The sequence below is a fragment of the Acanthisitta chloris genome, unplaced genomic scaffold (assembly GCF_000695815.1).
Source record: "Acanthisitta chloris isolate BGI_N310 unplaced genomic scaffold, ASM69581v1 scaffold31197, whole genome shotgun sequence".
NCBI classification, from domain to species: domain Eukaryota; kingdom Metazoa; phylum Chordata; class Aves; order Passeriformes; family Acanthisittidae; genus Acanthisitta; species Acanthisitta chloris.
Window position 1 is genome coordinate 31,083 of NW_008684739.1, and position 15,504 is coordinate 46,586.

The window sequence follows — 15,504 nt, forward strand, 5'->3', positions numbered from 1 at the left end:
TGGTGGGGAAAGATGTACAGCTGTGGCAGGCTCCTGTCAGTACTGCAAAAGGATCTTGCTGTCATGAATACATTGCAGAGATATATGGAAATATTTAAGAATGTTGGGTATACAAAGTATGTATTACTCAGAAACAGGTGGGTGAGCACTGAAAAACTCTGAAGTGAAGTTAAGAATACATGCAGGTTTGTTTCTGCAGGCTGTTAGGACAGATGCAGATAGCCATTGTTTTTGAGAGCTCTGATGCTGACATAAGATTAGTTACTGGTACTACATGAAGTGCTATAAAATTGGTGATGGTGCTTTTGAAAGTGTCATGCTCATAGACTGCATTAATTTCAGTAAATCTTGTCCTGTTCCATATACTAATTCTCTGATAATTTGGACAAGAATATATCATTGCTAAACTGAAGAGCATGAGTATACCTGTGTAGCAGATCTGTAAATTCATTGTTTGCAGTACAGAGTACATACAAAAATGTTCATCTTGCTGTGGGATGGCTCTTAATGGTACTCTGATTTGCTCTGCAAGAACAGGAACTGGCAGACAATATTCATAGCTTTTGCTGTGTAGTTTCTCAATGATCTATGAATGTTTCTTCCCATTCTTTGACCTATAATTCAGTGAGGTATGACTTGTTTATGGGCCTCTTCAGAATCACTTCATCGTCGGGAACAGTGACTCAAAATTACAGTCTTGAATGCTTTTGGATCTTCTCTTGCATCTCTCAGAGGGTATCTTTGGGTGTCTTTTATTATATATCAGATTGTCTGTATGTGTTGTAAAACTCATCTTTATTGCTAATGACCAGACATGTTCCGTGAGCTCTGTGTACTGTTAATGAGACTGTCTTTGGGCCACAGTCCTGCCATTAGTAACAGTGGTAACCCAGCTGGAGATGTTCCAGCAGAAATTGCCTTTTAAGTTTTTACTCCACATAAAGTCACCTTGTTTGGTGATCCACCTTGTGCTGAGGGAATAAGGCTTAATAACTATGCCATTACTCTTCTAATGCTCAACTCTCTGCTTTGCACAACCAGTGACATTTTTAAATGAACTGACAGCAGACATTTTTGTTGCAGGGAAGTTGAAAGTGAGCAGGTATCCTATACTGCCTTGGCTCACTGATACATCATTGTGGACCAGAAAATTGAACCCAGTCCAGCTTGGGATTATTTTGGTATGTAAGTGAACAAGGATCTGACCAGACCTTTTCCTTTTTCTTCATGCATTGAAGCTGTGGTATTCTCTTCTTGCATCTTTTAGGCAGCAGGTCTGGTCTTTTCTCCCAATGTGATAGTCTGGCAAAGGCCATTCTGTGGTGATGTTCTCTGCTTTGCAGCATTGACTTGCAGCTTTTTGGGGGCTATACTCCTTTGAAGAGAGGCTTACCAGGAGTTTCACTTATGTGATGCAGTGTTTCTTTGCTGCTCATTTGCAGTGTTTCTTTCCTGCTTCAGTCAATCAATATCATCCCAAGCCAGACTAGTGTGTAAATGGTGGCATGTGTGTGTTGACATCAAAGTCCATTTTGTTCTGAACTCGATCCCTGCTTCTGAAACTAAAGGGCTTTGTCATTCTTTTCGAGCGTTCATTAAAACATACAAGTCCTGATCGATTTAATACTCATGTAAGTTGCATTTTTGTCTGGCAATGACTTTACAGTATCTAGTGGCAAAATATGCTTTGAATGACTTCTGTCACATTGTAACTACATGAACTGAATCTTGGCCAAAGGAATTTATTAGCTGCTTTGCTCTCTGGTAGCTAAGCTTCTTTTAGCTCCTAAGTACTGTGGGAGGAAGAAAGCATGTAATGGAAGTAGATACATTTATTGAACCTTGATTCTGAGGGTGGAGCAGCTACAGTTCATTCACAGCTTGTTCTTTTGATATCATCTCTCATCTTCAAGGATGCTCTGCTCAAGCTGCTGAGACATCTGCTGCTTTTGATTTCGCTGCTTCTGACTTCATCTTCAGTTCTAGATTATCTATGGCAAGTTTATCCATCAACAGGTTGTCTGGATATGTGATGAGCTTTCCTTTTGCCATGATGAACATCTAACGTTCCTCTAAACTCAACCTCCTGCTTACAGTGGATGTGTGTCTTGGTTGAATCTCTCATTTACTAGCCTCCAAGCAACCTAATAGATACAGCTAATCTTGCCCTGAGATCAGTCACTGTTATACCCTCCTAGTTATACAAGATTAATTTTGATGAATGCAAGCTGTTCTTGATTTGCAGCACTTTCTTTTTCTACATAATTAAATTCTCTGCGATTAATTCATTTTTACCAGTATTTTTGTCCTCTTCACTTGTAGTATTTAAACAGTCACAGTTTTGGTGGTAGTGAGCTTCTGCAGCCACTGTGGTGTTGCTGGTAATGGCAATGATCCTGTCATCCATTGTCTTCTGCATATTTTGTGGTTGAGCATCTCATGCTTACTCAGTACTCTAAAGTCTCGTTCTTTTCGCTACTTTTTTTTTTCCTTCTGACAGAAACTGTGTTCCATCTTGAATGCTGCTGTCCAGCTTTCAGCATCAGTTACCTACTACAGGTTTTTCTTGCCGGACTTATTTCTGTTTTGACACAGCAGCATTCAAAAAAGCATAGTGGGTTTGTGTTTTCATTGTGAACATGCTGTTGCGTTTCAGAGGAAGTTGAATTTGTGATATTTCGCTTTGATTTAGGTTTTCAGCAACAAGAAAAATGGCATGTGATTGCAGGTTTTCATGGCTTTCAGAAAAGTTTTCTAAGAATTTCCCAGAAGTTACACTAGACAGGCACTTTGACTTGAAGTTATGTTAAGTATATGTCTTTTGAATGCTCATTTGGAATGTTATCATTTCGTTCTTTTGCAGCTTTGCTACAGAATTATTTATTTTTTTTACAGTTATCCTAAAGTATAACCTACAGCTGTATTCTGGGTGTTTGGGTTATGATAGACAATTAAAAGAAAACTGAGCTTGTTTTGTGAACTTGCAGTTAAAACACTTGTAAGCTACATACAGATTTGAGAGCTTTGTGGAAGTTGTGGCATCCTTGTTCCATTTGTGTGAGGATCAGAGTAAAGTTACTCATGTGGAAAACTCATAACATAAAACTACTTCTAAACCATGAAAGTAAACCTGCCTGACTTGATACTAAATCTCTTTATGGTCCCAACAACTTAGATGAGTAATGCAGCATATTGGACCACATCTGCAAGGGCAGAGCATGAATATGCATGGTGTAACCACTTCAGCTGATGGTCAAAGAATTAAGGTTTCATTTGTATGTACCTTAACCTGTCTCTTTTGTTACTTTTAGGGCAGTTGAGAGTCACTGCTTGATTGGCCAGTTATGTTTTACCTTTGTTTTGAAAGTATTTTGACAAAGTAAATGTATGGTATTCTGTTAAATGTTTATAACTGTGCAGCTTTCTGCATCACACTCCTCGGTGCTGATGATAACAGTAGCAGGTTATTGTGTACTGCCTTCATTGCTAATCCCATTTACAGGTGAGAAACTGGAGACAGTATCAAGTTCCATTGATGCCATCATCGTTCCTTCCTCGTTCAGTTGATAACAGTGTAAAACCCCACACTGTAGGAGCTGCTTTTCCTCTCTAACTATGCATTCATGTGTACCTTCCCAGTCAGTGCTCATACAATTAGATATTTGGGGGAGGTAAACTATATTAAGGAATACTTGATTATCACAAAATCTTGCAAACTCTGTTCACGTCCAGACCAGCTTAAGTTAGACAGTTTGAATCTGTTCTATAAGCTGTAAAACATGAACATAGAAATCTATCAGAATTTTATCATGTAAAATAGTGTTTGTAATGGATTTTAAATCATCTACAGATATTGGATCCAATTCATATCCATTTGGTGGCAAAACTTATATTTATTCAGACAAGAAGAACAGTATGGTTTGTCCTTGGATATACAATATCTGATCTGTGTCTGAATTGTTTGCTGTTTCAGGAGTGACTGGTTTTTGCCAAGTTGCTATTTCTAGCTTACTTGTTTTAGTTCTTGCATAGAAGTCATTAAAGCATAGAAGCTAAGGTAAATATTTGGTTTTGCATCATCTTTCACTGGTGTTGCTACTCATAATTAAATACTTGAGAGTATTTCAAGCACCTGACCCAAAAAATTGTGTTGCCATTTGATTTACCCTGATCGTGTCTCTTACTGCTAACTACATGAGCATTGATACAGTGCAATCCTAGAAATATTTTAAGTCTTTTTTTTGTAGCTATTTTTGCCATATATTGTTGCAAATTAAGATGTAATAATTAATAATAAATGATAGTTTATGCTACAGTTCAAGTTGTTGGTTAGCTGCTGAGCATTAGTGTTAGAAGGTGTTTGTGGTGTGCTGAAACTATGTGCTAAAGTTCTTTGAAATGTCTGGTTTTAGCACTGCTGTCCTAGGAAAATACGTGTGGTGGATATCAATCTAATATTAGTATACATTTTTCATAAAATTTAAGTTGGTAAAGCTGTTTTTTGTCAAGTATTTTGTACCCTGTAGACAACCATTAGGATTTGCTGAGGTTGTGAATAATTTAATTTATGATTAATAACATTATTTAAATATAACAGAGGCAGCACCATACTTCAGCAGATAAAATTTGCCTTTAATGCAGCATCAACAAAGAAGATACAGGCATAAGCAATTTTGAGAGGTTTGTTTGTTTTCTCTTTTTTTTATAAGAAACCTTTGAAAGGTTACATTTTTATTAGAACTGATGACTTAACAAGGTTTTGTAGGAGACACTTCTTGCTATCTCTGCGATAGCATTTTCTTACAGAAACTCAGAAAATCAATTTTAGTGATGTTGTGATAAGCTGTTTAATTAATGTGGTTTTAAAAGTCAATAAATTTAAATAATTTATAGCTCATCTAATGTATGGACTGTGCCTGTAAAGGTATTTTGTGGGAAGTGTCTCCTCCAAATAGTAATTGGAGGTCAGCTGCAATGTTTTACAGTTGTCCTAAGGTAAACTACATCTCTGTTCTGGGTGTTTGGGTTATGGTACACAATGAAGAGAAAAAGAGCTAGTTTTGTAGAATGGTTTTGTTGGGTAGCTTTGTGAACTTAATTTAGCATTTCAGGTCTTAAACACTTCAGTCATGGTTTAAAAGGCCTTTATGGTGAGGAGCTCATTCCACAGGTAGAATTGCAGTAAGCATTAGAATAAAAGTATTGTTCCCCATCTTATCCTGGTTTTCATGAGGTGGGATAACTGGAGCAGGTTACATGAAACAAGTCTGTCTTTCGGTTTCTGTACACCCAATAAAACACTTTAGAATTCTGAAGTGAAGTACATTTTAGCTCAAATAAGTACCAATTTTAAAAATTGGTTTCAGATTACCAGATTGTTTTTTAACTGTAAGTACCCTTTGTACTTACATCCCTATTTCAGCCGTGCAGTATTTTAAAACATTGAATCTTAATTCATTATCCACTAAGCTCTCAAGGTGCTTGTTGAAAAACAGTAGCTAAAGGTCATGTATATATACAGTGTTTTGTAGAGTCAACTGGATTTTCATATGAAGACAATTATATTTCACTGGTATTTATGTGGCTCTGTATGGCTGGAGTGTTTCTCTGGAATAGATGAAGTAATTAGGAACAGCTATGGCAAGACCAGTCATGTCAGCCACAACTGCCTGTGCTTCTGAGCATTGGCTTTTGTGCTGGAACTTAGTCTTGAGTTTCCCCTCAAATATTACCCTTTTCCTCCCTTTTTTTCTAGAGGTTTGAGAGAGAAGAACTTGTATAGAAAAATTGTTTGTATATTCAAGAGTGTCATATACTCTTTAGTTGACTACATGAAAAAACCCTAACATTCCTGTTTGACAGAAGTAGCAAATACAGGTTGTAATTTGATAAAGAGGTTGGCCTATCTGGAGTTCTTTCCTTGTTACGAATGAAAAATCAGCAGAACAGGATGAGAAGATTCTTATGTCTACCTCAGTGACCAGTAAGATTTCACCACTGAAGGATATCTCAGCACTCTCTCATCCTGGCTCGTATTATTCCTGTGACTTAAACTAGGAGTATGAAATAGAGTATTCGTGGATTAGTTTATTTAAATGAAGGTACAGCTTCAAAACAGATTTCTGAATGTTTGTAGTATGTAGCACCTTTTCCAGAACAACCATTTTCTGTAGAACTCAGTATCATTGATCAGACAGGTGAATCACAGGAATCCTTTAAATTTCCTGGATCAGTAGAACGTGTCTAGGCTTTCAGCTTGAAAATATATCAAAGAACATAGTAGTAAGAAATTAGTTGTTCCTTTTACAAGCCCTGAACTGCTTGTTGCTTAGGTAATGTTAAGAGTGGCTTTAGCCAAAAGTTGTTTCAAACTATTTTTAGAACCACTTGAAGAAATCAAGTATAAATGCATTTTGATTAAAGAGATCTCTGGCAATATTTTGTTTCTCACAGCTTTTGTCCACATGTCAATGTTCAGGGACTATTTTCAATTTAAATTTTTAAAGTTAATTTGAGAGACTTTGCTCCTAATTTCACTTCCTATGCAGAATTTATATATGACATCAGACTAACTCTGTTTCTTTCAGCTTCCTCTTCCCACCCCATCTCCCACCCCCACTCTCTTTTGTCTGGCACCGTCATCATTTTAGGTGATTAAGCTACTTACCATTCTGAAAAATTTTGAATTGATCAGAAATTATTTTAAACTTCTACCAAATATAAATTAACAGCAAAAATTGAGCTTCTGTATTTCCTTTCTATAAACATAGTTTTGCTCTGAAAACTGACTGAAAATGCTGTTTTACAGATTCACTTCTTCAGTGAATCCAAAACTGTAGTTGCTCAAGTAAATTTTATATTAGCTAATGTAGATTTTCAGCTGTTAGCTCTATTCTCATTAGTACTGCAGAGTGAATTACTGGGATAAAAGTACGAACTGGCTTCATTTTGGTTTGCACATCAACAATTAAAGTTTCCAAGCAATTTTATCGACGTTTGTGTTGAAGAGTCTGTGCAGGCAGAGGGGAAATCCCTTATGTCACACAAAGTGGACAACTTAACCTTCCTTTCTGGAGCTGAAATGCAAGGACTAGAGTACTAATTGACTGCTAAATACAAAGCTGAGTTTGTAAATAGGTAAGAAAAATGCAGCTGTTAATTAAATTCAGCTTGTCTTGCTATGGAACTTTGTGACAAATGCGAAATAGGAAATCTTCTACTGTCACTTTGAGTGTCACTTTGCAGAGTACAGCCGTGTCTTACTTTATTTCATTTGTTGCAAAAATAACTTGTTTTGGTTTTTTTTCAGGCAACAGGAGCCTGACTCTTCAGATGAAACAAAAGAATGCAATAGAAATCAAACTAAAGAAGTTGCATCGGTTGAAAAGAATGAAGAAGACTCATCACTGTCAAATACAGAAAACGTTCCTAGTTTGGAACTCCCTGGCAACAGCTCAAAGAATTCTTTGCATGAGAAAAGAGCATGTTGTGATTCAGATAATAAACAATTAGTAGGTGAGAAACAAAAATGTATTCGTGATGAAAGTGAATTGAAAACTTGCCAAAGTTCAGATAACGTTATCCTGGATGAGCAGACTAAAGTACACAACTTGGATGAAACTACTCTTTCAGCAATGAACGTGAGGGACTTAAAGCTGACATTGGGTGAGGATGTCAGTTTTGAGCAGTTCTTCAGGAAGAGAGATGAACCTGAATCCGTTAGTTCAGACATTAGTGAACAAGGCAGTATTCATTTGGAGCCGTTAACTCCATCAGAGGTACTGGAGCATGAAGCTACTGAAATTCTTCAAAAAGGTAATGTTGCACCTTCGTCAAAGAAAGCTGGGCAGCTCTCAGAACAGCCAGAGGAGGCTGCTAAAGAGAGCAGTCCCAACAGAATGGAAACAACTGTAAACAAGACAGATGAAAATGAAGCAAGCTGAAGCTGTGTGAACTTTGTTGTTTGTTCTAAGCAATGGTAAGAACACCATGGACCATTCCTGATGCGTGTGCTCATTGATGCTAAAGATTCAAAGTGAAGAAAGGGGGGTGAGAGGGAGGAGAGAGAGAGACACCAAAGGGGAGCTTTGCCTGTGGAGATAGCATGTCTGTGTATGTACGACTGAGTTAACTGAACTTACAAGAGGTAACATGTTCAAAGATACCTTCCTGTCTCTTGGATGTGATATATTACTAGAGTAATATTTGAAAAGAGGTATAAATTCTAATTTTTTTATAGTTAACTAGCGCAGGAGAAGGGGATTTGATCACCCAGAAAGTATTTTTTTAAATTCTTCAGTGTGAATATCATAAAACAGTGGAACTGAGTATGAATTCACTTCTGATACTGAAATGGAGCGCACTTGTAACGATGGTTATTGGTCTGCTGATAACGTGGGTAAACATAAACCCTTGGACTTGGTGTCACATTCCTGTCTGTAAAAGCATGTAAACAGAATTATATGAATCTGCACCTCTGTACAGGTGTGATCCTGCCAGGCTGTAAGCTTACCTTAATAAACTTTCAGTGAAAGTGGAATTATTATAATAAAAATATATATTTGTGGGGTTTTCACTGTGCAGGCTGTGCAGAAACAGAACTGTGTGAAGTAGGACTTAATGCTGGAAGTGCTGTAGCTGTTAGGCTTTTACCATTGGTTTAATTATTCTTAGCTGTAGACCCTTAGGAATGGTCTGTAAGTCACACCAAAGTAAGGTAATGTAAAAACTGTTTGAAGCAAAAATAAGGAGAACCCCAAACTGGAAACACCACCTGGCACACATTCTGCCATTTTGCAGCTGCTACTGGCTCACTGTTACAAAAAGGACACAAGGGCATATGAAGTAGAATTGTGCAGGTCAATTTCAGGACTTTTTGTAGTCTAAATTCTGTACAGAAAGTTCACTGCTGGTTTTGGTTTGGGTTTTTGGTTTTTTTTCCTCTAGGTAGCAGCTAGCTCTAGGAATGCATATGGTTAAAGGTAGCTTGCTCTTATGATTTCCTTGCTCCATCTGAAACATTCAGAATGTGCTTTTGACTTACAGTTTTGTTTCTAATGAATGTTAAGTGTTTTGAACAGCTGTTAAGGCACTGCTGTAAATTATTACTTTTTGAGTAAATATTTGCAACAAAATTTTGTCTTCGTGCATAATTTGATGCTCAGCTTGAAACTTTGGGCATAGTTTTCTCCCGTTTATAAATAACATTTAGTGATGGTTCTCAAAAAATATTTCAGTATTGTGAATTTGAGGTATATATTTGGTTGGTATTTTTTGTTGGGTTTTGTTTTGAGGTTCTTCCTAGAATTAAATGAGAAGTGCCTATGCATAAAGATATTTTTGTAGCTGTGTATTGTGGTGTGATGTGATAACCTTTCCAGACTATACAGATATTTTTCTGACCCATCAGTGTGTGACTGAAGTCTGCTCTGTCCTAAGTTAAATGGACTCAGCTGCTATATGATTCTAACAGTATTAAAATTTAGAGACCCACCATCTTATTGCTGAAGCCTCTAAATAGACCAGATCGATCTCAACGTCTCAGAAGGTGCTTCAAACTTTGAGTTACATGGTTTAAATTTTGAATTGCATCTTAATTTTCATCCATGCAGGTATAGAAGACTTTTAAAAAGGAAAGTGGAACAGTTTACATAGTCACAGTTCTTTAAGATCTGCCCCTTAGGAACTTCACATCTCGAGACACATGGAAAAGCTGAAAGCAATAAGTTGCAGTATTATTTTGTCTTTAAAGGTTTTAGTGAAATCATGAAGTAGCAGTTTGATTAACCAGCCTGATATCTTCATGCCTGAACACATGGAAGATTACTGATTGTGATGCTTATTTATGCAGTTTAAAGCACATAATCAGCTATGGAACTGGATGTGTGTGTTGCCCAAAGAGTTCCTGAATGCATCTGTGTTTAAGCCCAGGGAAATCTCTATTTTTAATCTGATTGGTGATTTTCCATGCAAATGATGTATGTTTGAGAAATACTCTTGATAATGTGGTGTTGGAAAAGATTAAGTTCTACTGGAACCAGTTGAATAATGCTTGTAAATTCCTCAGTTTCTCTTTTATTATGCAATTCATTTTTTAAAAACTTTACCATTTTAATAACAAGAATTTGGAAGGATTTGGGCATGTGCTGGTGAGAAAAGTTGGAAAATAAAACTCAGATTTTAACATCTGCATATTTGGTGGAAGTATATCTATCATCTCAGTCAGTTGATACGTAAAGCATTGTTTGTTTCAAACCATGGTAAGAATGCTTATGCAAAAGGCAATGTTAGGTACAAACCACTCAAATATCTGGTGGTCCTGAAGGTACAGGTGGAAGAGAACTGGATTGTTCTAGTGAGAGCATCAGATAGTTTTAAATAGGCAGGGAAGGTGTGTTAGGGAAACACTGATACGGTATTTTTGTGATGGAGCCAAACTAAAATTCATTCCGATTTTTCCTATAAAGCACTTGGTTTGCTGACTGTGCACTGTAGGAGACTGTGTAAGTACAAAGATTCGTGTCAAACATGTTATTTGGGAGGTTTCCCAGAGATGAATTCAATGGATACTTCTGGCTGAAGCCACTCCAGAGGTTCAAGTCATGTTGAATGCATTTTGAGCTAATTGAACATAACTGCACATGATTCAGTTTGTTGTTTGAGTCATTTCAAAGTTGTTTTTCCATCCAGCCATCAGTAGTTCTTATTCTGTGCCACCTCTTGGAAGATACTTGGGAAGATACTTCTCCAGTTTTCATTGCCTTACCAAAAATCAGTCACTTCAAGTCCACTCCTGGCACCCATACTAGAACCACCCTTTCCCCTCATCTCAAAGAGCTTGATCATATTTGCTTGAATAATCCTTGCACGTTGTTATATAGTGTTTATCTTTAAGGAAGTCACAGCCATGTGTGTGCTGTCTGCATTACTGGTGTTTAATGGAAAACCTCTGTCATGATTAGCTTATGGTCAGTGAGTGTTCAGTCACTTGGATCTTCCTCAAGAGCAGTTGCTGTCTGTTTGCCCTGTGCAGTTCAGCAGAGAGATTTTGGCTTACTTTTGGTTCAGATTTTCATTGACAGAAGTGGATGAGTAAACTCAGAAAAAAGAATCCAACTGTAGCACATACAGAGTTCTAAGTATTGGGTGCTGTATTTTAAACAAGAAAGTTTATATGGCAAAATTAAGTCTGCTTTGCTTTTCCTGGGGCAATAGGTGTTAAATCACATTTCTGTGGTGCTTTGCTGCTAGGAGGAAACGGAAGGTCAGGGTAAAGGATCCTGAGTAATGCTTGTGTTCTGTAAAACCTTAAATGAGATTTTAGAGCTGTTCTGCAGGCATGAAGCAATGTTATTTAAATGGTAGCATGTAGAAAGCAGCTCTTTTTTATGCTGTAGCATATATTAATACTCCACCAAAGACTGTGACCGTAGCCTGGCACAACAGTTTTGTTGCAGACTCTGTAGAAATTTTTGTGTAGGACAAATTTTATACTTAATTGCTCTCTTTTCATTTTCAGTAGTGTTTGATTTTTGAGGATTGTGAACTTATTTTTGTCTAGTTGCATCCTGTATTTTTTTGAAATATGCATAATATGCCCCAATAAAAATTTTGGTAAGTATTTTTCATTATTACTTTGATTTTTGCTTTTAATAAAATGTTCACTCCAGTTTTAATGCAGCTCAGAAGGAGAGTGCTTAGTTCTTAGGTGAAGCCTGGCATGGTGTCTCCTTTGAACATTATGGTTTTATGCATAATCTAGACTCTAATTTCTCCCCATTAATTCAGTGCCAGAAGGGAAAGTGTGTTGCCTGGTATTTCATCTTAGTTTACAGACACAATGCAGAAAGTTCTTTGCTATGTTCCTTTCAGTTTTGGATCACTGTTCTAGCTCTAAAACAACTAATTAAAAAACTGTATTCAGTCATTTCATTGGCCCAAATTAACCTTGTGAAGTTGATGTTTTGTTTTTGCTCCAGATTTTTTTTAAAAAAAAAAAAAGTGGAAAATGTTTAACTGTGAAACACTTCCTTTGAGGGAGATGATTGTAGTCGTTGTGCCTGCAAGGTGCTGTAAAGCTAATGGGTTTATTGACATGAAAATGGGTTGGGTTTGTTGAGGTTTTTTTACTGTTCAAACCGTTATATCAGAGAGGCTGAGGTTTTTCTGACAACCACAAGTACAACTGTGATGTTACATGTAGATCTGCAGTTAAGTCCAGGCAAATTTTACTTCATATTAAGAAAATGAAATGGTTAAATTACATGTCTCAGGCTATTTAATGAAATCCAGTGTATTTGTCAGGTATCATTTAAGTGGTTTCTGTTCCCTGTCACAGTCCTTTGTGTCTTGGAATGTCTCTTTTTGATTGTTGGTGTATAATCAACTTTTAAGTTGTTGCCTTATGAAGAAAATGCAAAAGACACTTCTACAGAGCAGTAGCAAAAGTAAGTTCCAAATTTTAATGGTGAATAATAGCATGCAATGTGTTGGTTAACCTGCTTTATCTCAGCAAGTGAAGCTTTTTTAATGATACCTAAAATTGCAACTTGAGGAACCAGAGCAGTTAGGCACACCCAACTTTAATGGCTCCAAATGATAACAAAGAGTTTCAGATATCCATATCAGCTAAGAATTCCAAAAGGAAGCCTAAGGCAGCACATTTATTAGGGAAGCATTTTTTCTGCTTGTGTGACTTTGCACTCTATTTTCTTTCCCAGATACAGATACTGGATGTCCTCTTGAGACTTTAGAAAGGCCAGTTACACTAGAGGAGTCGAGTGCTTATTTGACCTTTATTGATGGAGCCAAACAGAAGCTCTTAATGCATGGCATGTATGTTGGTTTTATATTAGTATAGTAAGATGTCTAAGTGTTGAAAATGCCTTAGTGTTGAAAAGTGGCATTTTATTTATCTTTGCTAAATAGTGAAGTTCTATCTGCTCTTCTGAAGGATCACTTAACAGTGCAGTTTGAAATAAATACCCTTTAAACTGTAGCTTGTCAATTTTCAGCCACCCATGTCTGAGGTTGCAGGCTGGGAAGCACCACAGCAGAAAAATAGCAAGGCAGGCCGTGCCATCTTCTGTTTTAAGGCTGATCATGTCTCCTTGAGGATAAACTATGAAGTTTCTTCAAATTAGTTATAAGACACTTGAATGCATGAAGCTTCTATTGTTTATAGACCTGCTCGGAACTTAATTTTGATCTGCTTTAAGTTGGTAAGGCAGAGTTATTAAAGCAAAACATAGTTCTTAATGTTTATTTTCATTTGAGAGAAGAAATCCATTGTCCTGTGGGTTCCTCAGAAGGCAGACTTGATGCTGTGAAAGGAAATGAAAGCACAACCTGTGTTTCAAATACAGTAAACATACCAAAGCTTTCCTGGCAAAAGTAATGCAAGTTACTTGTGGATGGGAATGTACAATTACCCACTCTGTCCAGAACTCTTCTCAGTTTTATTCAGTGGAATGAAAGGTAACTGCAAAGGAAAGGGAGGAAGTGTAATTTCCCATAGCATATTTAAAATACTAACAAGGATGTAGTAACCTCAAACCAGAGGTTAAAAGATGTTTGAAAGATGAGCTTGGAAGCTAAATTTTTATTGGCTAGTAAAAATAATGAACTGATGAAAAGTACAGTAGAAAGCTAAAACATACTGAAGTTAGCATTTTGGAATCATTCTTCAAGTTCATCCTTGGCTGTTTCATAGTGATTTCTTTGTCTATTCTGCAGGATTTTAAAAGTCTGCTAGTTTCTCTACCAGTCTTGTGTTTTTCACTTATCTTCCTTTTCTCTCAAACTGTGGAATTAATGTACACGACAGAATTCAAAGTAATTTTTGCAGATACATGCTGAGCTAAATCTGAGAGCTTTCAGGCTGAAAAAACATCAGGGGCAGCAGCAGCAGAGAACAGCATGGCCAGTTTAGGCCATTCACTTGCTGCTGAATGGGAAACCACAGCCTAAGAAATGCAGCTTTTGGAATAGTCTATAGGGAATGGTAAACAAATTCCCACTTTGCCGGGGGTGGGAAAGCATTTCCATAAGAGGAACAAGCACAGTCAGTCAACTTTTGGTATGCTGAACAGCTGCAAGTAATGAAGCTATTGGATCAGTTCCTTTGGAAACTGTCTGCTTAATATGGCTGGATCTGCAGAGATGTTACTAGTTGTATACATTTCAATTAACTGCTGCCACTGAGAGCAGAAGCCTTTTTCTTGGTATGACCTGTAAATCCTTCAGATGCCACTTTTAGAATTTGCATGCATGTGATGTGTGTTTTTAGATCTATGCAAATTCAACATACTTGGTTTATCCAGGCAAACATGTTGCAATAGGGACACTCCATTGCAGGTACAGAAGACTAATTTTTAATATAAGTTCTGAAAATTCAAGTATTACTGTGTAGGAGGGAGCCAAAATGAATCCCAGTACGGTGAGTAAGTAGGAAGAATTCAGCCTGAAAGGAAAACACTAGAAAAACTGAGCTTGGTAAGTGGTGGCACTATAGAAAGTCAGGTGAAGCCTTAACTACCTTGGACTGTTTCTGCATTCCCATTACTTTTCCTCCTACATACACATACACACACACAGAGTTGTTAATGTGCAGCTATAATGGAAACATAACTTGGTTTTATTTTCCCTGATGTACATGAGCAAAGTAGTAAAGAACAAAAGAGGTCTTGTGTTTTATCATGTTAAAAATGAGCAGAGTCCAGCAACAATCCTTATGCTCTTTTGAGCATAAAGTTGTCTAAACAGATTGTTCTGAAATTGCTATTATACTTGAATTAGGGCATCTTGCTAATCCAAGCACGCCTCTGACTCTGTGAGCTGCTCAATGCAGGGAAATGGGATTTCATCTCCACTGCCATGAACGCAGGTGAGATGTGCACTGAGGAAGTAGGGCTCCCTGAGGGCTCTGGGAAGCACTGTTCCTGTCCAGGACAGCTGTGCCTCTCAAACTGTTGCTAGGCTTGTGCACTACCACCAGGATAAAGCTGGCCCTGCCTAGTACAGTGGATTCATAGACACTATTATATATGGAGAAGTTTATTAATTGTTGAAATGAAACCAACTAAAAAGAATTCTGCATGAAAATGAACCTCTTTTCCTGACCCCAGGCTATCACAGAGTGATTTAACTGCACTAGGGAACTGCTGTTTGCCACTAGTATCTTGGAAGCTTTAACATGCTGTTGCCTTTTAATTGCCATTTGTATTTTGGCAGTAATAAAAACGTATCTGTTGTCTTCTCACATCATTTGTGGTTTATATTAATGTATTCTTTATTTAATATGTTTACACAGTTCTTACAAATGTGTTGGTTCTTTCCATCCAAATGAAATATATTGTTTGAGAGAGCTTACACTCCACTAGCACTTTTATGAGAATTTCTTGATCACATCTCCTTTATATGCATAACATGCAGGGAACAGCAAGAAACTATGAACAACTGTTTTAAAGGTCAGTCTCTTCCTTATCCCTAATTAGAGTGGGTAAA

At 37.1% G+C, this 15,504-nt stretch overlaps 1 protein-coding gene across 1 annotated transcript in view; it reads left to right on the forward strand.

The window, feature by feature from the left end:
* LOC103806752 (zinc finger protein 280D-like) overlaps positions 1-7,943 on the forward strand; it is a 34,618-nt gene extending 26,675 nt beyond the window's left edge. Inside the window, exon 16 of the mRNA XM_009079459.1 lies at positions 7,310-7,943. Within this exon, the coding sequence (XP_009077707.1) occupies positions 7,310-7,943 (634 nt within the window). The remainder of the gene's footprint in view (positions 1-7,309) is intronic.
* The last annotated feature ends 7,561 nt before the right edge of the window (positions 7,944-15,504 follow it).